At 44.4% G+C, this 23,973-nt stretch overlaps 1 protein-coding gene across 1 annotated transcript in view; it reads left to right on the top strand.

Moving 5' to 3' along the window:
- The first annotated feature begins 11,750 nt into the window (after nucleotides 1–11,750).
- The window catches only part of IFNGR1 (interferon gamma receptor 1), a 30,398-nt gene continuing 18,175 nt past the window's right edge, over nucleotides 11,751–23,973 (top strand). Inside the window, exon 1 of the mRNA XM_049801530.1 lies at nucleotides 11,751–11,954. Within this exon, the coding sequence (XP_049657487.1) occupies nucleotides 11,867–11,954 (88 nt within the window). The 5' untranslated portion in view covers nucleotides 11,751–11,866. The remainder of the gene's footprint in view (nucleotides 11,955–23,973) is intronic.

Raw genomic sequence — 23,973 nt, 5'->3', positions numbered from 1 at the left:
GCAGGACTGCAGTCATGTCCACCAGCTGCAGTGAAGGTTCACAGTTTCAGTAATTAAAATGCCTTCTCTCTCAGTTCTGCCCCTCTTCCCACTGAAGTACAAAAGTGTGACATTCTGTATGGACGAAAAAAGTGAAGGGAAAAGAAATAATGACAGATTGCAAATAGCACAAATCGAGCTATGTAGAGAGGCCAAAACCCAAAAGAGCATTCACGCGTGGAGATCCTGCCACACCTAGCCTTTCATTACATATTTTTCTGAGCAAAACTTTTGTTGTTGACTGAGGGGCTCCAATCCAGACAGAAATAGGGCATCTATACAGAAGGATTCGGGAGGGTGGCACTCCCCATTCCCCATTCCCCATGCTGAAGCTACATCTGGCCAGGGAGAGAGGCAGCCTGGCTGTGAAAGCCAGTGATGAGGCTCCTTCAGGGAAAAGGGACTCTTGGGCTCTCGTTCTTACTGGTAGCAGTGTTATGCTTATTATCCAGTTATTCACAGAGCAGGTGGCAGTGTGGTAGCAACCTAGTCAGCCACCCCTTTCAGCCAGCGATGATCAGTGCTATGCCTTGTATCTTCTAAATATGTGGAAACAGCACATGCCCAAGGATGCTCTTTAAACTTTCTTGTTCTCTACTGTGCTTGCTACAAATTCCAGAGCCTGTCTGAACATCGTCAGCCTCCTTCAACAGACCAAAACGCACCTGACATGTAGCTGTGTGCCTACATATTTTCATTTATTGCCAGTCCCATCTGGATGTCTTCATTTGCATATGGTGTATCAGAAAAGCAAAATTCTCTACATATCAACCACACTTCCAGGTTATGCCTTTTCTTTTTCTTATTTTTGATTAATTTCTGGTTCCTATTAAAGTCTTGTCCCAGACTGGATAAGTCAGATACTTTTCTGAGGTTAAATTCTCCTGGATCTCCCCAGCTGACAGCTTGAATCTTCCTCTTTGTTTTCACTGCTGTTTATCTGCACCATGAAGTTGAACTGAGCTGAACAAACCTCACAGAGGAATCAGAGGAATTCTCTCTGTGTTAACAAACTTTTGTATTAATTAAGTGTGGGCAAACTGGCCCACCTTTGCTGGGAAACGGGGTGTTCACAAGCAAGAGTTCATGAGAAACTGATCAAATTTTCTGTTGGACAGTCTTAACTAACGTTGGCTGGCTCAATTTCCTGTAAATACAGGTGGCATCTGCGGTGGTTTTTCATTCTCTGATTTTTTTCTCCACTTTCCACCTCTGTACATCCTTGCTAGAGCAAGCAGTCACCAACCCAAATTGTTAAAAAGATGCAAGGACCTTGCTTTTCCTGTGTAGGCTCCAGCACACGTGGAATTATCCTAAAGGGTGGGCCAAAGTTATGACACAAAAAAATATACATTTCTACCACATATTTGCAATCTAAGACAATTGATGGGAAAGAAACAAAAGCAAGCTGGAACATTGTTCCCTTTCACCCAGCTGGACCTGAAGTTTTTCTATGACAGCACTTGACTCAGCAGGCCATACTAGTTTTCTTTCAGTTTGTACTGAGAAAATAGTAATTGTGAAGATCACTCCAGAATAACAGCAATAAAGTTTAGTTTAGAAATGGAAAATATAATTATTTTCTGTCTCCTGGAGATCTGCCAGTGTATGCTCTGATCCTTGTGTAAGGGTAAGTGGGAGAAGAGTGTTTGCTCCTTTAAGGGCATCTGGTCAAGGACCTTCTTCAATGAAGAAAAGGGATAATAAGAAAAGGATGAAGCCATAAACGCCACCTATGGGAACACAAACCTGACTGACAATGGTAAGGAAGGCAGTGATGGGAACCAAACCTGGTCAGCCACACTAATTGATGAGGGTGAGTGAGAGTGTGGCAAGGTTTATTCCAGCGAGCGTATCTGACTGGGGACCTTGACAACCGGGAAACCAAGGGGAAAAGGTGGGAACCAGAAACAGAGAGACAGAGACACAGATCTGGCAAAACAATGACTAAACCCAACCACACTAATTGATGGGCTATCAAGAAACTACTGCCATCACTTCCAGGAAACCACAGGCACATCTTCCAGGAAGGTCAACCTGGACTTTGCAACGGCTGGGACTGTAAGCCAGGGGACACCTGGGCCAGGAGGGGTGCAGGAATGGGCAGAGCTGTACAAACCCCTGGGGGACACAGAGAAGGTGTGCAGGGAGGAACAAAGAGGGGAGTAAGCAAGAAAGGGTATAAAGGGCGCCAGTCAGATGTAAAGCAGCTCTGGTCAGTGTGTTTGTCTGGCTGAGCCCCGCACATGATCACCACAGCCTGTCCTTCACAGGGCTGAGGGAGGTGAATGAGGGGCTCTGCGCCAGTGCCTGGAGGAGGGATGTGGGTCACAGCCTGAGTGCCTGGTGCCAGCTGCTGGGGGCAAGTGTCTGTATCTCCCCCGAAACGGGTGTGCGTGGGGTGCGTCTGTGTGTTCTCCAACAAACTTTAAGCTGGACCAGCCGCTGAGTAAGGGGGCCTTGGGTCTGGGGTATCAGGCAGGGAGAGGATCAGTGCCGTTATGCCTGGGGGCACTTGTGAACATGGGGTGTCTGTGGGATGAGTGTGTGGGTGTTTGCAGTGAGCCTCAAGCTGGAGCAACTGGCGAGTGGGAGACCTGTGGGGCGGGTATGGGGCTGGGATGCAGGCAGGGGTGCTGGGTGGGCAGAAGGGTCGTGCTGGTGCTCGAGGGATCCGCGAATGCACGTGTGCTTATGAACCCAGAGAGTGTGATGTGTGTGCCTGCACTAGCGACCTTCAGCCTCTGCCAGCCCAAGAGGGGGGAACTTGGCTGTCTGTATTTTACAGGAGCCCTACCTGTGGGTGCTGTTGAAGGCAGCATCTTATCTGGAGGAGGTGGCCACTCCCTTAACATTCCCTAACAACTTGCTTCCCTTCCAGACAGCAGGAGGAATCAGCGATTTGTGCATGTGTCTTGCAGTTTTTCCATGTTCATCTTCCCTTTTTATTCAGTGGACAGTTACAGAGAAAGTAAATGACCCTAATTAAGATCATCAGGCCACGAATGATTGCTTTTCTACAACCTGTTCTGTATGCTTGTGGACCTGCACTTGTCTTTACAGAAACACATACCCATATACTGAATACTTGTACTGAAACAACAAGCTCAAAGGTGCATTTCTTATCTAAGATATCTGAAAGATTTTTTTTTTCCTGGTTGACTTCCATAAAAATAAATACCTTGGATGAGAACAAAGAGCAGTACGTGTTTTTCTGATGTGATTGTCAGTAGTTTTGTCACACACGTATTCACTGTGCAGGTTCAAAGATTTGCCCAAATGACAGCATCCTGTTTTGCTTTGTGAACAGGGTGGTTAGGGAACCAAATTGTGAAATAGTCCATGTGTGTGGTCAGCTGTTCTCCAACATGGTTTTCAAGTCCGTTGTTCTATCTATAGAAGTTTGTTCTACCAAATAAAATGCACTAGAATGCAAAAGTCATGGTTTCGCCTATCACACTCTGGTGCTTTTAAATCTGCAGTACACATACAGCCCTCTGTGATCTCTGTCTCCTGCTGTCTTACCTGGGAAACTGATTACTAGCTCTGCAGCTGAACATCAGTAGTTTAGAGAAAAAACAATAAAAAACTGTACCTGTATATTCTGGACAAACCATACCCATATGTTCCTCACAGCTTTACACATTTCAGTGGAGTGATTTTATCTGATTTTATCTTTACATATAATTTCAGAGATCCTCCCTGTTTCCTGACATATGGGTGATTTTGAACTCCTTGGCTCTCCCCCCAGTAACAGAAAACTACCACACATTTTATGCTGTTTTTCATGGAAAACATAAAGAACTGTAGAAAAGTTTATTTTCAGCAAAAATTCAGGAAAACAGAATCACACAAAATACTAATTGGTTGGTTAGCTGCCTGTTTGCTGCATATCATTATGCTTTACTTACATTCTACAGTATGCTATGAAGTTTGTTACAGATCAGCCTTGTGTACTGTGAAAGTGAATTAATTTTGTCTTACAAAATCTAAAACATTCTGGACATTTTTCTTTTTAACAACTAATTTCTGAGACTGAAGTTAATACAGTGGATGTATGCATTCATTTATTATTCTTACCATGGTCAGAATTGTGCCAGATCCTTGAACTGCCTAGTCTCACATTAGCTCTGCTACAAATGAAACCCATGGCCAATTGAAATCAGAAAGATTCCTTATGAAATCAAGCGCGCTTTTTTCCCCCTCTTTTCACCAGGTTTTATTCCCCTTTTGGCAGTACTATTTTAAAGTATTGTCAGAAAAGGTCTTTCTCTTATGGGGGTATGGTTTGATTTTTGTCCTACAAAACCTTAAAAAAAAGGTTGAGAGGATATCAATAACATACTTCATAAGAAAAATACGCTCTAGAATAAAATATTCTCAGCACCTAATATTTATATACATTCTTCAGTTCACTAGTAATCCCGATAGATTACCAGAGTACTTTTCACTGCTATAGCAGGTAGTCTTGTTATGTCATTTCTTTCTTAAATGACCACATCCTTTATTAAAACTAAGCACATTTTTATTCTCATTAATCTTACCAGAAAACCATTCCAAGCTCTAACCTTGTGAAAATTAGAAACCTTCTTCTAATTTTGAGCCTCAATTCAGGCAGGAACATTTTCTACTTTGTGATTTTGTGTAAAATGTATCTTTTGGTTTAAAAACCTGAGACTGCTTAAACTGTGAACAAATTTACAGAGAGAAGTTCCCCTTTCAGCCTTTTCTTTTACCAGACTAGACAAGACAAGCATTTTTAGCCTCTTCTCAGAAGAGAGGATACCCACTTTCAACTGTTGATGGGAATAGCTCCTTTCAGCACCTGTTCCTGACTGTATTTGTCCTCTGGAGACAGAGGTAAGCAATCCAGTGCAATGCTGCAGAAGGAATCTTTCTGCTTCCTCAAATGCTGGAATTGATATTTCCCTCTCTCTGCTAGATTCAACATACTTACAATTGATTAGCCTGGTAACTGATAAAAAAAAATATCTGATACCATTGTCCACAGTCTTGTTAATTAGCATACAGCTCAATAACAGCAAGTTTGCCAACACAATAAATTATTGTATAGAATAAAGACAAAGTGTTTGTTCTGGCTTCAGCTGATGTGCCAGTTTCCTGACCCACCACTAATTTACAAATGTGCCGTAGTTCTTTTTAAATGACAGAACCATAAAGCAAAGAAATTATATCTAAAAAAGGGTTAAGGTAACAAAGGATTGTTGATAAATTTGGCAAGGTAGGTGCAAATGTAAAAGAAGTTAAAAAAATTATTTGAAAACTAGTCTCTGAGATTTCTCCAAGACATCTCTCAGCAACACATGTCCATGGACAAGCCCAAGAGTACCCCGGCTCAGGAATACTCACTTTCCCTGTGGGATCCTGAACGGAGCCCTACCCCATCTCAACTCTGTCTAAGGGTAAAAGCATAACATTGTGTACAAACCAGTATCTGGAAATCCTCAGCTTCCTCTTCCTGTTGCTAATCAACTCGAGGAGACCTATTGCCATAGCTGTTTAATTCTCTTCAGATGTTTGTGAAAAAGAAATGAAAGCTTGGCTGGTATCAGTACACACACTGGCTTTGCAATATGTTGATTTCTATTTGATTCCACCTTCTTTTTCTGGTACTCATTTAAATTGCAATTTCTTTGGCCCCCGACCTTTCCAGATAATAGAACTTGCATCAGGAAACACATATTCATGTAACAAAATTTTCTGTGAGCAGCAGAATTAATGAAGCCTAGTTTCCTATGGATTTATGCTGCTGATTCCCAAGTCCCAGCCTCACATCATGTCCCCTACAATGTCTTCACTAGGCAAAACCAGCACTTTAGGTGGCCAATTTGAATTACACGTGGGCTGCTTGTCTCAGCAGTCCACATACATGACACAACCAGTCAGGTATCATGTTCTTGTGGTTGTTGCCAAAATGAATACATTACATACCTTTCTCTCAGTGGGAAATGTTTCTCAGATTACTTTAAAATGAAAATAAGAGGGTCTCCAATGAAATAAGAGTATCAGTATGATCACAACAACTATTATAAGCATACACAAATTTCAGTTAGAATCTACCCAACCATGAGGATTAAAAAATACCTTAAAGTTAGGTTCTTACTTTTTTTTTTTCATAAAATATCTTATTCTGTATTATATGTACTGTTGAAAGTATCTGTACCCATTCTCAGACCACCTCATTATTTATAATTCCTTTCTGCTTTTGAATAGTCCCTACATAGCTTTACAAGAAATGATACTTAATTTGGATTGAATTGATTAATGCTTATCCTGATTACACAGGATGGTTCTGCTATGAATTTTTAATCACTGGGTACCATGCAGAATTGCAGTATCTCCCATTGTGATACTTTGTTCACGCCATGAAAATGCTTTTTAGAAATTCATAACATTCAACAAAACAGCCAATTTCCATTCTTTCGTCTGTCCCTAGTAGTCTGTCAAACAACAGTGTGGTCTGTATAAGATCGATTTGCATAATAGAATAATTATGGGTCTTTAAAGGCACTATATGCAGTATCTCTAAAACACAGCTAATATTTGGCAAATATTTTGCATGGGACTTTCCACATCAGACAGAGACATTGGATTAGTGCAAGAGAACAAAGGACCCAACATTTTTTCTTCTGAGACTGATTATGGTGCTAGCCTGGTTTATGAGGCGGGACTCTTTATCAGAAGACATTTTTGCACCTAGATTAATGGTATCCTTTTCCAGAAAGTTGTAGAAGATACAATCTTTCTGGTTTCCACTTTAACTCTTATGAGGTCTAGGTCAGATGTAAATATATGGAAGTTCACAATGGTATTGCGCAGAGCTCTTGACTGCACCATGATTTTGTTTATCATGCTTGTCCTTCCCATGCTCAGGGAAGTACATGCTTAGATATCCCTTCCTTACCCCTTGTGGTGGGTTGATCCTGGCTGGGTGCCAGTTGCCCCCCAAAGCCGCTCTATTACTCCCCTCCTCGGCTGTACAGGGCAGACAAAGTATAATGAAAGGCTCCTGGGTTAATATAAGGACAGGAAGAGATCATTCACCAATTACTGTCACGGGCAAAACAGACCCAACTTGGGTAAATTAGTTTAATTTATTACCAATCAAATCAGAGGAGGGTAATCAAAAATAAAACCTAAATCTTAAAACACCTTCCCCCCACCATTCCCTTCTTCCCGGGCTTAACTTTACCCCTGAATTCTCTCCCTCCTTCCCCCCCAGTAGTGCAGGGTTATGGGGAATGGGGGCTGTGATCAGTTCATCACACGTTGGCTCTGCTGCTCCTTCCTCCTCAGGGGGAGGACTCCTCACACTCTTCCCCTGCTCCAGCGTGGGGTACCTCCCATGGGAGACAGTCCTCCACGAACTTCTCCAATGTGGGTCCTTCCCACGGGCTGCAGTTCTTCACAAACTGCTCAAGTAGGACCAGCAACTACACTAACACACAGTAAGGTTTGTACTATAACTTCAGGTACAAAGTGCAGGTCCCTTCCACGGGCTGCAGTCCTTCCGGCACACACTGCTCCAGCGTGGTTCCCCCGCAGGGTCACAAGTCCTGCCAGAAAACCTGCTCCAGTGTGGGCTCCTCTCTCCATGGGGCCGCAGGTCCTGCCAGGAGCCTGCTCCAGCATGGTCTTCCCACGGGGTCACAGCCTCCTTCGGGCATCCCCCTGCTCTGGTGTGGGCTCCTCCACGGTCTGCAGGTGGATATCTGCTCCACTGTGGACCTCCCTGCACTGCAGCAGGACAGCCTGCCTCACCATGGTCTTTACCATGGGCTGTGGGGGAAACCTCTGCTCCGGTGCCCGGAGCACCTCCTCGCCCTCCCTTCTTCTCTGACCTTGGGGTCTGCAGGGTTGTTTCTCTCACATATTCTCACTCCTCTCTTCAGCTGCAGTTGCTGTTGCGCAGGTTCTTCTTTCCCTCTTCTTAAATACATTGTCCCATATGTGCTACCACCACCGATGGGCTCGGCCTCGGGCAGTGGTGGGTCTGTCTTGGAGCCAGGTGGCATTGGCTCTGTCGGACATGGGGAGAGCTTCTAGCAGCTTCTCACAGAAGCCACCTCTGTAGCCCCGCCCAGTACCAAAAGCTTGCCACACAAACCCAATACACCTCTTAACCAAAAGACTAGTTTTCTGTAACAGTCAAGGTGGTTAGCCTTTTATTCAGACCTGTATCTGGGGATGGGACCAGCAACTACACTAACACACAGTAAGGTTTGTACTATAACTTCATGTACAAAGCATGAAAGACTACAATATTAGGAGAAAAAAAACCTAAAACAAACAACTCACCTCAACTAAACCTGTTGTCTTTGATTTGGTGGTTGACTTCTAAGTAGTGCTCATTGCTGCTGCTCTAGTGGAGAGGTGACCACCCTAGCCAGCTGCAGATAGACCAATAATAGCATTTGGTGATACCATGATTTCCATGGTGCATTACTTATCTACTTCCTTCAGGATTCGGTGCAAGGGTAATTACTGGTTATGTAGCACAAGCATTTAAAAAACCTTTAATCCTAGGATATAGATAATTTCCTAGGTAGTGGGACATTTTGTTTCTCTTCTGGAACAAGTGATGGAAGTCTCTGATAAAAGCACAGCTTAGATTGCTTCACGTCTCATTGTTTCAGTTCTCTGGTTCCTAGAACTGTGAATTTGGAAAGAATGGGTAGCCGAGGAGAATCAAAATGGGCAGAAATTTGAAATGATTTCTAGAGAGTTAGGAGTGACACTCCTGAAGATCAAAATTTGTATTTTTACCATAGGTCTGAATGAGAAGATCAATGAACTTCCTCACAGATTCAAGGGACTGGGACGTATAGAAACTAAATGATCACTAATGAGCACCTTTTTTGGGGGGGGAGGGGGAAGGAGGGTGAGAGGGAGTGGTGTCTGACTATTTGTAGCTTTTGAAGGTGAAGACAGCTACTGCTTTTAATCACTGGGGAAAAGCTCTGGTTAGAGATAACTTCTTTGTGTCTGCGATTTCTCTTTGTGATAGCATTTAAAGAAAAGGTGGTGCTACCTTTGAAACAAGCCTTTCCTAAGAGTATTCTTATACAGCCTCATACAGACTCCAAACTTGTTCCGACACTAACCTACCTTAGTTTTTCAAAGGACCTCGGGCAGTATTTTAAAGCCAAAACCCTGAAAGTCCAGAAGGTAGCCTGCCCTGTGAGAAAGCACGTAGCGAACTGCAATGACTGTCATGATGAATCAGAGGAGCAGGCATTTCAGACCACGTGAGGTGATGGTCCTGTACCTACTTCTGCAATGACAGCAAAACCCCAAAGAGCGCTACTGCACATGCACATGAAGGCACAACAACTCTGTGACACTAAAGATAGCTATTAGCTAAAAAACAAACAAGCAAACAAGCAAGCAAAAGGCTGCAGAAACTTGTCCCACAATCTGAGAAGTTGTTTATCTTGTCAAGACCTTTCTCACAGAGAGGCATGTGACCACCACTTGGGCTGAGCATGAAAAGGGGTGCAAAGGAGGAAGTTACAAGATGCTTTACATGATAATGGCCCTTTTTTTTGTTTTTCTTTTCCAGTGTGTAACGATTCAAGACAAGGAAAAAATTCAGCTTGTAATGTTTTGGTGGGGATGGACTTCACTGGCTGCACAGTGAGAGCAGCTCCTGCTGGGAGGTGTGTACAGGGGTTCTGGTGGCACAGGCAGAAGGTGTGCAGGGGACAGCTCTCATAACCGGAATTACATTTCCTTAATTTCTCTTTGGAGAGCTGACTTAATTTTTATTCATTGTTTTCACCTTTCATAATGTTCTGTTAAGTCTCTGCAGTATTGTCATTATAAAAAACAACCTTAATAAGGTCTGCTGATGTGACACCTACCTTAGGCACACTGTAAGCCCTCGATAGGACCGTCAGAATACCTAACATCTATCCAGGGCTGGTGATTCCTTGTTCTCACTTACTTTTGTAAAATACCATTTCAGTCGTAGAATCATAGAATTATTTACGTTGGAAAAGACCCTTAAGATCAAGTCCGACCATTAATGTAACAGTGCTAAGCCCACCACTAAACCATGCCCTTAAGTGCCACATCTACACGTCTTCTTTTAAATACCTCCCAGGGACAGTGACTCAACCACTTCCCAGGGCAGCCTGTTCCAATGCTTGACAATCCTTTTGGTGAAGAATTTTTTCCTAATATCCAGTCTAAACCTTCCCTGGTGCAGCTTGAGGTCGTTTCCTCTCGTCCTGTTGTCATGTGCTAGAAAATGTGTTATGTGCCAGAAAATACCAGGCAAGCATCTTGCCATTCAGGAAGTTAAAATCCACATGCCAGCGAGTGGCCAATATTTCAAACAAGACAGTTAGGCACTTGTTGGTTGTGAAGCTAGTTACTGCACTCCTATTAATCACAAAGGTCAGTCTGTGAGTATAGCGTTGCGAGTGTAATGCGAGTGTAGTTTCACAATCCATTTGCTTCAGCCTTAGCGCAGCTGGGAGCAGATGTTGGCTCTCTAACCCCCACTGACCCTACACCCCACAGCACCACTTCATCACCTGTGAGGACACCGTAATTTCTGAGGCCGTATCAGTGAGGTGTTTTCTTCAGCATCCAGTGCCAGATTGCAGTCTCCCCTCTCCTCGCTACTCATTCCCTCTTGCGCAGAAAATCGTGCTGTCTCCTCAGTTTTGCAAATGCAGATCGCAAGAAAAGCAATTCCTCCTCCACACCTTTCTCCAGGAAGTGGGATAGGAAATAAACAGTGAGGGAGCAGCTGAAGTTATGTTTTCCAGGAGAGGCGTGAGAAAGGGGAAGAATAATGGCTCTAGCAAGCAGCTCTGTTTCCTCCTTTCTGTCTCTTTGAAAGCCTGGGAAGAAGGAACCCTCAAGCTGCCTCCATTTTAGGTCTAGATAAAGTGCGATTTGTAGAACCTCGGACAGGAGCTTAAAAAGCTGCTACATCCGCCTTACAGCTGGGGAAGCGTGTCGCCGAAGAGGTTTCTTCTGTGACCTTCTCCTCACCTGGCCCAGGGTGCCCTTGAGGTTGAATGGTTAAGGTGCAGAACCATCTGGCACTGGGACACCGGGTGGGAGGCATAGGCACAGGAGGGTGGAACGAGCCGCCACCTCCATCTTGCTTGGCAGCATTTCATTTGATTCTTTGAAGTGGATATAAGTTTAGGTTGCTTGCAGGAAGGAATAAAATGCCTCGGCATAAATTAGGATTCCTCTAGGTCTATGAATTCAAAGCACCGTTTCTGAAAAACTCCACAGGACGAACGCTTTGCGCTTCTTGAGAAACGGGGAGAGAGCACAACTCCCAACATGACAAGCAGGAGGAGGAGGATGCTTTTTCAGCGGCTGGGGCTGACAGGGATGACACAGTACCGGCACTTAAAACCCACAAAATTAACAAGGCCAGGGCACGGCGGAGGCGAACGCCCCCACTACCACCGCCGCGGCCCCCGCCGTCTCCCTGCCTCCGGCCGCCTCCCCTGCCCGGGCGCCCCTCAGGCGGCCCCGCCCCGGCGCGGCCCTCCTCCCGGCAAGCCCGCCGCTGCCCGGCAGTGACCCGCCGCGCCGCCGCCCGCCCGCCCGCCCTCCCTGCCTCCTTCCCGCCGGGGGGCGGGGCCGCCCGCCCCTTCCCGGCCGTGCCCGCGGGGAGCGCGGCGCGCAGGCGCCGGGGCGGAGCGCAGCGCAGTGCGGTGCAGTCGAGCCGAGCCGAGCCGAGCCGAGTGGAGGAGTGGAGTTGAGCCGAGAGGAGAGCGGGCCGGCGCTTGGGTGGCCCCCGCGTGCGCGTCCCCAGCCGCCGCCGGACTCCATGCGGGCGCTGCTGGCTCTCCTGGCGCTCGCGGCGCTGCTGGCACCCCGCCGAAGCGCGGCCTCCCGCGGGAACCAGCCGCCCGCAGGTAACGGGCCGGGCCGGGGGGCCGGGCCGGGATGGGGTGGGACGGGACGGGACGGGCAGGTAGGCCGGCCGGCAGGCCGCCCGCCCGGGTCCCCTGAGGAGCGCGGAGCGGGCGGGGCGGTGGGCCCGGAGCTGGCGGTGCTTCGCCCTCTCCCGGAGTCGTTCGTGACCGGGCGCCGCCAGGGCCGCGGTGCGTCCCCCGGCCTCGCGTCCCTGCCGCCGCCCTCCGTAGGCACAGGGAGCCGGAGGGGAAGCGGCGGGGCCCGCCTTGCCCCTCGGAGGGCGAGCAGCCGGGCGGCGGCGAGGGAACCGAGTCCCGCTTCGTTCAGCTTCGTACCACACGCCCCCCCCCCCCCCCCAGCCCCCGGGCCTGTGCCGTGTTGTCCCGCCGAGGTGACCCGGTACCGGTTGAGTGCTCTCTTGGGCTGCGAGATTAAACTTTGCCGTGGAAGCGATCTAGGGGCATGCTAACTAGTTCTGGTAGCACCGCACTGTCAGCACATTTGGAGACGTATCTCTGCTGTCCAGTTACTGTTATGGGCATAACCCCTGGCTTTATCACAGCTGTAATAAATGGTTGCAGTCATTTACGGTAAGAGTGGCTGATACCAGCTGTTATTTTAGGTGTTTGTACATTTTGTCATGTAAAGCAAGAGCAGGACGTGCATCAAACAGGCCTATTCCACTGTACTTTATAAATGCGTATGCTCAAAAAAGCAGAGAAACGGAGAATTGCAATGCAAAGATGGGGAAGTGCAAGACTGGGAAGTCCAAACGAGGTGTCAGGATCATGGCCTTGACCACAGGTGTGGGGACGCATTTCAGCCAAGGACTGATGGGGAGGAGGGTGGCCTGCCAGCAAAGAACAGCCTTGTCTCTGTTTGGAAAGAGTTGGTGCAAGTAAATCATGAAAGAAATGCTCAGTCTGGTTTACAAGTTTCACTTCAAACTGGAACCGCTCATTAAAACCAGAGATTGCTCTCTAATAGCTCAGGTCGAAAGAGAATGTGGATTTAATTTTTGACAATATTGTGAGCAATATACAGGGTGTTGCATGTTACTCCCTTTATGAAAGGGCTTGAAATAGGAAGCATGTCCACACGTTAGATAAATGCGGCAGCACTCTCTTGAGCTTTACGCAGCAGTACTCTCCTGAGCTTTATCAACAAAGCAAGATTAGTTTACCTAAAATGCTGCTTGCAGCTGGTCACAGAAACGCTGATGATGTGCCTAGGCACCTCGGATTCTGCAAATGTGTAATGTGGATTCACTAGGACTTCTTGCAGTTTAGATCCATGACCAGGTGGAGTGACTGAACTTGGTTGCCCTTGGGGATGGGCCACACCGTATGGGATTTTGGAAAACTACTTAGGTTTACCTGATGTGGACTAGGAGCAGTAAAAACGGTAATCTGCCTGCTGACTTGTCCCTTGGTAGTTTACATCTTGAGTGTCCAGTTTGTTCGACTTGGTGGCTGATTATTAACCAGTAAACCTTGCAGGGAAACTCCCTTTTTTCACATTTCAGCAGTAAGGAGGCTTGATGTGTTAAATACTGTCTCTTGAGATCTGACTTCACCTCTTTTAAGGGCATGCTTTTATTGCCGATAGAATATGCTACTTCTACATGGCATTAAGCAATTTTAAGGTAAAAACACAATACCAGTAAATCACTTAGCATAAAACAAACCTGCCATAATCCAGCCTAGTCCAGCACAACAGTTACCTCCATGTAAGACTACAGAACGGTGCTGTGGTGTAGTTGATGTGGCAGGCTGTCTAAAAGCAAAAAGCTCATTTTTCTGCACGTGAGTGCAACAGACCCTCAGATGAAAGGAGCAGAATATACTTCTGGGTTTTGGAAACAGGCAGAGTTTTTCTGGTGACTTGCACTCAGGTTGGCCACGGCCTGTATAACCATACCCTTCAGAGACTTCATAATTTAAGACAAAAACTTAGGTTTTTTAGTGAACAAAAACATGATGAAGGGAGTTCTAATAGATATTGCTGTGTATTAGCTGAATGAAAATGCTGGTTATATCTGTAATGATGAACTAATACCATGTCCTTACTTCATTATTACATTGATGCAAGCAGACGTGCTGGCTTACAGTGGAAGGATGAATGTAGAAGGGGAATTCTGAAGCATGTTTATGATGCTTTCCCTTGCAATGATAGTGATTTTTTTTTTTCTTTAAGTCTTAGTAGGTCTTTCAGTGTGCCAAGCATGTAATTCGTATCTCGAGGCTGAGTGTGTAATGAGGAAATGCCCAGTCATCTTGGTCTCTGTTGTAGGACACAAATTTCCTTAGAAAAGCCAGAACACCGAATAGCTAAACGCCCCCAGCCCCCAGCGTTTCCTAAAGCTGGGTGCTTAAACATGTCTGCATTGATAGACCTGTGACTCATCAGTGGAGCAGGGCCTTGTTGATGGGAACTCTCAGTCTGCATTTAAGTATCTGGAAGAGGAGGTCCCTAGTCAAGATTATAGGAGCAGAAGATTTGGAGACTGTGCAATTGCACATTGAAAGCAAGATTTCCAAGGTGATATATGTACTTCATTTTTGCAGCTGTCTTCCTGTTGCGTGTGATAATCTTGGTGGTCTTGATTTGTCCTTTTATGGTTCAGATTATTGGCAGTCATAGCAGTTGTCTGTCCAGCTGCAAACAAAAACAAATTAGATGATAGAAAGTGCTGTATTTAGATATCATCTGTTATAATGACTTTTCAGCTACAACAAAAGGGAAGAATAGTCATAAAATAGATAAAACAATATTTAGCTTCTACTATTACAGCAGTTTTTAAAGTGTCCATCTTGTGCAAGTTACTGTAGTTTTTTTAAGATGGTGATCCAGGTCTTCCGCTCCTCCCGGTACAGCATACCACCTTGCAGAGATTTTTATCATAAACACTGATTTTAAAAGCTCCGTGGAAGTGTCAAACCTCTGAGCACTGAGAAAATAAAAACCTGTTTTAAACAGAAGCTGTAAAAATGCACTAAATACTGCGTATAGTGTTTATTCCCGATTCCTGCAAAATCATTTAAGTTCATTTTACTAAATATTTAAAAAAATAATAGCTTTAAGTTTTACCCTTGGTTTTCATACTACCTTCGCTTGTAAATTGAATGTGGTTTCCTTTTTGAATTTAAGATCTTTTGAGAACTTCTGGTAGAACTTTGTGCATAGAATTGCTGTTACTTGCACTAATTTAAGCTTGTTTTTAATAACTTTAAGGAAGTACCATCAAGGTATAAGAGCAACATTACAAGAGAAGTGTACATCTTGCGTTTGTTTCGGAGGGATAAGGGGGTGAAGGCAAGCACATGCAAATATTTCCCCATATGCTGTGTGGCTGGTGCCACTTGGAAGAAGGCTGGGCGGGTAGCAGGAACAAAATTCTTCATCACCTTGCTGCTTGGTGTTTGCTGGTCTGTCAAGCTCCTGGCCAAAACCAGCCTACAGGCAGTCTCCCCTCCAGCAGGCTGACAAGACCAGGAACCGGGCTGTTGATCTTTAGTGCCTGGCCTGCCAGAAGTGCACAGTAGAGATGGATGCATGCTAACCCAGGTGTGCTGCCCTGAAGAGGAATGCAGCAGTGGACAGAGCCCCACCTCTGACCGTCATTTCCCATTTCTCCCCATGGCACAAGCTTGGTGCTCTTGCAGCCTGTGCTAAGCGCTGACCCCTTCCTGCTGAAATTCCATCCTGCAGTTTTGGGCACTGCTCCTAGCTCTCTTCTAGCCCCCAGATGGCTCTGCTCTGCTTTAATACAGGCCAATTTGGTTTGATTCAGAACAGATTGAAGTGAGACTCTAAATGATTAAAGAGGACCATTCTAGAAGGAAATGCAGTGTTCAGTGTGGGAGCAGCTTGGAACACCTGGCATTTTTCAAGAGTGACCGTTAGAATTCATTGTGCTGCATGTTTGCCAAGCCTTTGAAGAACTAGTTTTAAAAGGTCAGGTTGGAGGATGGCCTTGTGTAGGCCTGGTAAGATGTGGCTGAAGACAGTCATGAGTATGTGTATGGAATGTTTTTATCTTTAACTGTTCTGAGGACTGGCAAACATCCCAACTGAACCAGATATGCCCTCCTGTGTTAGTAGTATTGGCTGTATGCCGTTAGTTCTTTCTAGATCTTTGTTGCAACATATATAAATTTGATTCTTTTGTGAAATAAAGGGAATCTTGCACAGAGAGCTTGAGCCAGTTGCTGCATTCAGAAACAGATTCAATTATTTTTATGTGCTGTTTTTCATCCTTAGCACAGACTTGCTACTCTCTGAATCCACTTTTCAGGCTACTGGCTGCCTTTTTGCCACTTTCTTTCTTTTTTTTCTTTTTGTCTTTCTGGTTTTGTTTTTTTTCATTGCTTCTGCAGGACTCTGCAGCAATATACATTCTCAAGTAGTGCAGATTTATCTGATCTTTATTCCCTTGTCTTCTCTTTCAGTGGTGGTGAAAGCTAAGGAGAATCACTTTCTAAGACTTGTGAAGTCACCAAAGCTCCTACTCTTTCTGGGTGTAGTTGAAGTGGATATATGAGCTCAGATGGACCATGGGGCTGGCATAAGGAAGGTGCACCACTTTCCCAGTCAGGGACCCAGAAAGGACTGATTTGTTAGCGTTGTATCTGACTCTTTTTTAACAGGCTAAATGATGAGTTACCCACTTGGCATGAATCCAAAGCAAAGTTCAAACTGTTGTCCCTCTTGGCCTATTGAAATGGCTTAAAACTGTTTTCCTATGATGTATCACTTGGGGATTATAAGGATTTGTTTGTTTTTCATGGAAATCCAAAAAAGGAGCAGACTTTCAAAAGATGTTTTTACTTGTTTTGTCACAGTTTCTTTTTAAGCTTTCAATTTGTGCTTTTAATCTGTATTTCAGTGCCCAAATAATGTTTAATAGGCCCATGCAACTTGAATGAACTCTGGTTCTTTAAGTCACTGTTGTCTCCCATAGCTTGTACCATAGAGTCTGCATTGTGGACTCATCTGGCCCTGTTTTGTTACATGCATTATTGCACTTGCAGTTAAATTCCACTTCTGTGAACAGTGGTGACAAATGCCTCTGTGTGTACAGTAATGCCTCGTGCCCTCTGCCAAAATGAGGGAAGGAACTTTGGTGTTGCACAAGATACAAACATCAGTTTAAAGGCTGTCTCGTTTTTATGACTCTGAAGTGTCCCATTCTCCAGTTCATTGATTTAATTTTTGCTGTTGGGTGATGAATTGCTGAGGCTCAGTGAACAGGTGGGACATCTACTCCTATAAAAAAATATTAAGTCCTTCTGTATATGCTTTAAAAATAGATTTTATTGAATATATGGCTGCTTCAAACTTGTATTTCATGAGTACTTTCCATAGGTAGTATTGTTCAGGAGCATTTATATAGTGAACAAGATAGCTTGAAACCAGACTAGTATAGAAATCTTTCTTGGTGTGCATGTGTCTGCTGAGATTTGTGAAAGATGTGTAGTGTGGTGGTTTGGATTTGGGGAAGTAAATATACAAAACAAGTTAGACTTGTAGATACAAACATTTTCTGGTTTGATGGATGCTTTTGAAGCAGAACTGTTATCATATATTGTGTGCAGCTAGTGGATTAGTTCTATGAGTTATCTTCCTTAGTCTCAGAGGATACAACTAGGTATACTTGTTCCTGTTACTTTGAAAAAAAACAAAAAAAACCCTTATTACTTTAGCTGCCTGAAACCAAGCACCAGATATTTGCAGTAAAGCAAAAGTCTTCTGGTAGCAATTGGTTTTCAATTTCCTCCCACATGTATTTCCTTCCTGTTCGCTATGCAGGTTTGCTTAAGATGTGAATGTCTCCAAAACTTAAATACATTAGTTAAGATAATTACACATTGAGAAGATATTTGATTTTATATATATATATATAAACACACACCACAGTGGTCACACCTGCTGAGGTCTTTGCCACCAATATGGCAGCAGTAGTTAGTCTGCATTGTTTGTATATGAACAAATAAATATTCACATTTCTCTCCGAGTTATTATGTATGTTGGTTATAAACTGATGCAAGTGTGAGTTTGCTCAGATAAACTGTGTGGTTGCTTTCCCATGTCTATTCTCTATTAAATGCTCAACTTCTACGTCACTCTGTGATCATGCTTGCGTTTGCTTTTACCCCTCTCTTACTCCTTGCTTTGCTTTGCAGTGTTCTGGTTCTTTATCCTCAAAATTCAGGCAAACTTGTTTTCTTCTAGTACTCTTAAAAAAATGTAAATCTGGCTGAACTACCTTTGCCTTTTATTGCTTTATTCTCTGGACATAGAGCTGCTGTCTGAAGTTCCTCTTATGTTCCACAGTGCACATACACAATTCAATTTCTGTATTTCTATGAAAAAATTGTTCTTGCTGACCTTTCTGTCAGTATTGCTGCCTTACAAGGCAAGGTGAACAGAGCTAACTGCAGATGGAAATCGCTGCATTTGAACTGGAGGCAAACCAGAACTTGAGTGTCCTGTATCGTGCATCACGACATCATTTGCTGATCAATTTTCTTTTCACTTTTTCCACACTTAGTTTCTCACTGTTTGAATTTACACTTTGACTGTTTCTGCATTTATGTTTATTATGAATTAGAAGGAGGTTTATGTTTAACGAGTACCATTGCGGCACTAGCCACTGTCATCTTCCTCCAGTTGTGCCTGCTGAACAACATAGAACAGGATGTGCATGTTTAAAAAAATTAATGCTTCGTTATGGGTTAAGTAAAACAGTATTCACATAAAGTATTATGGCATATTAACTGGCAATATGCGGAAATAGCATCTATGAAGGTTAGATGTTGTCACACTGAAAATCTGCAGTGTTCTCTATGGTCTGTAATATTGATGCTGGGGTGAAATGAGTCTGGGGTGTCCCAAGGCTCTGCCTCTGCACTGGCTGGAGGAGAAATCATTAGAAGTCAGATAGCCTGAGTAAAGGGGCTGTGGGCTGGACAAGGAAGACCATTTGATTGATTGAGGAGGGGCATGCAAGGGAGATAACAAACCTGAAGAAAGGCACTTGTCTGACCAAGATGTTAAAAGTAGACTTTCTATGGGTGATCACAAGCTGATCCATTTTCGGTGCCTGTTTTGAGGTCTTTTGGTCTGAATTATTGCAGTGCTGAGCACTCATTTCTGCATCTTCAGCTGCTGTCACTTGTGCTAAGGTTCTGTGTACTATTGCTAATGACCTGAAGAGCAAGGTCCTTGGTCACTCATATTGATTAGGCAAGATCTGCAGGCAGAGATTGTCTACCATGAAAATAACCAGTGTAATTGGGGAAAGGCAATGAGCTTTCAGGCTTTCTTTGGCTTTAAAGTAGAACCAGCAAACCTCAAAAATAAATACAAGCTGAGAACAATTTACATTTGACTTTACTACATGTCCATTAGAGCACTTGAGAGACAAGATGACTGGTGCCTGTAGAGAGTAAGGGAAGTGGTAGGAGCAGTAAGGTGTCATCCCTTAGAAAAAGAGAGGGAGATGATTATTCCTCTGTGAAACATGGAGAGGCTAATGAGGTGAGAGGAGGTGTGCTATAATACTGGCTTTTGTTTCTAAGTAGAGTTATAACTTTTAGCTTCTGAGCTCATGCTGAAAGGTGTCCTTTAGGTTTGTCTTGAGGATATGGAGTGAAAGATCAGAGAGGGAGATAGTGCTTGACTAATTTGATCACTGAAGGCAAAGTTGTTAAAAGCGAGGATGAAAACAATGAGCTGATGGTATGTGTAAACTCATTCCTGTAAGTGATCAAGGCCAACTTGCAGTGCTATCAGAGATCTTGACATGGTGGTGGTGACGTTCTTGGTGGTAAGGTGATTTATATGGTGCTAAAATTTGTGAAGAAAGTTGTCTTTTCATGAGGAAAGCTTGTTTTCTGCTAGGTACTTTGTAGTCTCAGAGCTGGAGCATGTTAAAAATCATCTCTAGATGGAAGAGCAGAGAATTAGGTTGAGTAGTTTTTTATGAAGCTGTGGAGGAGTGACTTGGCAGATTCTTTTTAGTTCTAGTTCATTGCTCAGCACTCACAAGTGCTTCAGAGTATTACATTCCTGTGCTGCTCCTCTCCTGATTTATACTTGTGCCCAGTGTTACTCTGTCCCAGGTGCAGAATCCAGCATTTGGACTTGTTAAATTTCATCCCGTTAATCATTGCCCAATACTCCAATCTATCTACATCCCTCTGCAAGGCGTCTCATACCTTGAGAGAGTCAACAGCACCTCCCAGTTTAGTATCATCAACTCCTGCATCCAGATCATTGGTAAAAGTACTGAACAGAACAGGCCCTAGAATTGAGCCCTGAGGAACACCGCTGATGAGCGGTCACCACCGAGATGTAGCCTCATTCACTACAACCCTTCGAGCCCTGCCATTCAGCCAGTTCTTCACCCAGATCACCAGGTACCTGCTCATCTCACAGCTGGACAATTTGTCCAGAAGAATGCTGTGAGGGACAGTATCAAAAGGCTTTAAAAAATCCAGCAAAACTACATCCACTGCCTTCCCTTCATCCACTAGGCAGGTGACCTTATCATAAAAGGATATTAAATTGATTAAACAGGACTTTGCCTTTGTAAACCCATGATGACTGTGTGTGATGATCATGTTGTTCTTTAAATGTCTTTCAATAGCACCCAGTATGATCTCCCTAATTTTTCCAGGTACTGAGGTTAGACTAACAGGTCTGTAGTCTCCTGGGTCTTCCCTCACACCCTTTTTGTAAATTGGAATAGTCCTTTCCAGTCAGCAGAGACCTCCCCAGACCTTTGGTAGGTGATCAAGAGGGGTCCTACTGTAACGTCTGCTGGCTCCTTCAGTGCTCTGGGGTGAATCCCATCAGGCTGCATGGACTTGTGAACATTCAGCTGTATCAGCTGGTCGCTTACAGTTTCAGTGTCCACAAATGGTAAGTCACTGTTCCTGCACTTGGGGTCCTCTGACTCAGAGGACCAGGCATCCCAAGATCTATCAGTATTATTAAAGACTGAGGCAAAAAAAACCCCAACCAACCAAAAAAACCCCCACATTGAATGATTCTGCTTTTTCTTCATCCCTATTAGTCAGGTGACCATCTTCAGCAAGTATTGGTCCAGTGTTTTCCTTGGATCTCCACTTGCTACTAACACACTTAAAAAAGCCCTTCCTGTTATCTGGAACAACACTGGCCACTTTCAACTCTAGTTCAGCTTTGGCCTTTTGTGTCTTCTCCCTGTGAACCATGACTAATCCTCCCACAAAGCCTGACCTCGGTTCCAGACATCATTCAATTTCTTTTTCCTTCTGAGCTCCACAGGGAGTTCCTTGTTCAGCCAAGCTGGTCTGCCCCTCTTGCTTGACTTACAAAACCACAGGATTGCCTGCTCCTATGCTTCTAAAGGTGGTTCTTAAAAGCTGACCAGCACTTATGGACCCCTAAGCCCTCAAGAGCAGATTCCTGGGGAACACTGCTAAGGAGCTCCCTGAGTAGCTTAAAGTTTGCTCCTTTGAAATCAAGGGTAGCAACTCTGTCTCTCTACAAAATAAAAATGTGGGGATGGGAGGAAGAATGAGGGAGGAGAAAGCAAAGTGGTATGTAACTGCATAAGTAAAAGCCATGTAGCTTCTACTGGCAGTTCAAATACATTCTAGGATTTAATTTTCCGCTCTTTTGTTAAGCATAGTTTTATTTGTATAATAGTACACAAGTAAAATGTTAAGACTTGCTACACTGTGCCTTAAAACTAAATATTTGAAGTTACATTTGTGTTCTTTGACACCTCCTCTGCCAACTTGTCACCTTTTTTTCTTGTGGTTGAGAATTTGATGATTGTGTTCCTTTTTTCCAATAACTGAAATACCACTTCTGTTCATATTAAAACGTAACTAAACCACAGCACCATTTGCAGAGTGATGTATGTTACATCTATCAAATCTTCGTGGTTAATAGCTTATCTCAGCCTCTGTGTATTACTTTCTGTAGTGTGTTGTCTTTGTGGTCTTGTTCTCAAGATGTGAAAATTGTTTACTTTCCCTCAATGTATCAAGAGTGAAGTTGAAGCGCTTGCTCTGTGAACAAGCAGCAATCTAGAACAGGTCAATTATGAGTTACCTGTCAACATTTCACAAAAGCTATATTAAGACAATATTAAGGATGCCAAACCAGACATTGGGAAGCTAAGAAGTAACAATTAAAATCAGTTGAGTGGCCTTCATTTTTTTTTCTCCTTCTGAATGCCATGTGACAGCCTTCAATAGTTACAGGATCATGTAATTTTCCTTCCCCTGCAGCTGCTCCCCCAGTATCCTTGTCACTGTCGGTGCTTAGAACAGAAGCTTGCTGTATGAGGAAATTATCAGTGCTGCTTTTTATTTTTGTATTGCTTACTATGTTACCTCTGATGGTATTTACTTACATGTACTTCAAATGCTTTCCTGTATACGGAACTACATTACAGCTTCAGTGTTCAAATTCCTTACAAATGTTAGTAGTTTATTATTATTATCACAGCTTTCTAAAAATACTGCTGAAGTGGTAAAGATGGCATTGTCAGAAATTCACGTTGAATCCAGACTTTCCCCAGCAGGCCTGTTATCTTTTGGCAAGGCTGAGTCAGGAGACAGTAGGGATTCAGTAGGGCTCCCCTGGAGCACAGACCCAGATCAGAAGATCAGGATGTAGATGAAGGCCCATCCAGGGGGGTGCCTAGGCTGAGTCAGTCAGCCCCATACAGCCTCTGTTAAGAGAAAAAGGAGGGTAATTGTTGTAAGCAGTTCCCTTCTGAGGGGGACGGAGGGCCCAATATGCAGACCTGACCCATCCTGCAGGGAAGTCTGCTGCCTCCCTGGGGCCTGGGTAAAAGACATTACTAGGAAACTCCTTGGTCTGGTTAGGCCCTCTGATTATTACCTGCTATTAGTTGTGCAGGTTGGCAGTGATGAGATTGCAGAGAGAAATCCAAAGGCAATCAAAAGGGACTTCAGGGCACTGGGGTGATTAGTGGAAAGATCAGGAGCACAGGTAGTGTTTTCCTCAATCCCTTCAGTGGCAGGGAAATATACTGAAAGGAACAGGAAAACACACCTGATCAATACATGGCTCAGAGGCTGGTGCCATCCATGGAATTTGGGGGTTTTTGATCATGGGGAAGTTTACACAGCACTGGGCTTGCTGGCGACAGATGGAGTCCAGCTATCTCAAAGAGGGAAAAGGATTCTTGCTCATGAGATGGCGGGCCTCAGAGAGAGGGCTTTAAACTAGGTTTGAAGGGGGAAAGGGATAAAACTAGGCTCACCAGATATGAGCCTGGGGGCAGCATGCCAATGTTGGGGGTGGATCCAATAGCCCAGCTCAAGTGCATCTACGCCAATGCACGCAGCATGGGCAATAAAAAGGAGCAGAACAATGGCTACCAAACAGCCATTGTGCAGCAGGTTAGCTATGACCTGGTCGCTGTCTCAGAAATATGGTGGGATGACTCCCATGACTGGAGTGCTGCAATGAAGGGCTGTAAGCTCTTCAGAAGGGACAGGCAAGGAAGGAGAGGTGGTGGGGTGGCTCTCTACGTTAGGGAGTATTTTGATTGTACAGAGCTCCACAATTGTGATGGTAAGGTTGAGTCCTTATGGGTAAGGATGAGAGGGAAGGCAGATATTGTGCTGGGAGTCTGTTATAGACAGCCCAACCAGGCTGAAGAGACGAATGAATCGTTCTACAAGTGGCTGCCAGTAGTCTCACAATCGTGTGCCCTTATTCTCGGGGGGGACTTCAACTTTCTGGACGTCCGCTGGAAGTACAACACAGCAGAGAGCAAGCAAACAGTCTAGGAGGTTCCTGGAGTGTGTGGAAGATAACTTCCTGACACAGCTGGTAGGTGGGCCAACCAGGGGAGGGGCCTTGCTAGATCTACTGTTTACAAACAGGGAAGGACTGGTGGGAGGTGTGATGGTTGGAGGCCGTCTCGGGCTTAGCGACCGTGAAATGATAGAATTCTCGATTCTTGGTGAGGCAAGGAAGGTG

Source organism: Accipiter gentilis, chromosome 5 (assembly GCF_929443795.1).
Source record: "Accipiter gentilis chromosome 5, bAccGen1.1, whole genome shotgun sequence".
Classification (NCBI taxonomy): domain Eukaryota; kingdom Metazoa; phylum Chordata; class Aves; order Accipitriformes; family Accipitridae; genus Astur; species Astur gentilis.
The sequence above is the reverse complement of the archived record's forward strand: the minus strand, read 5'-3'. Positions and strand labels throughout refer to the sequence as shown.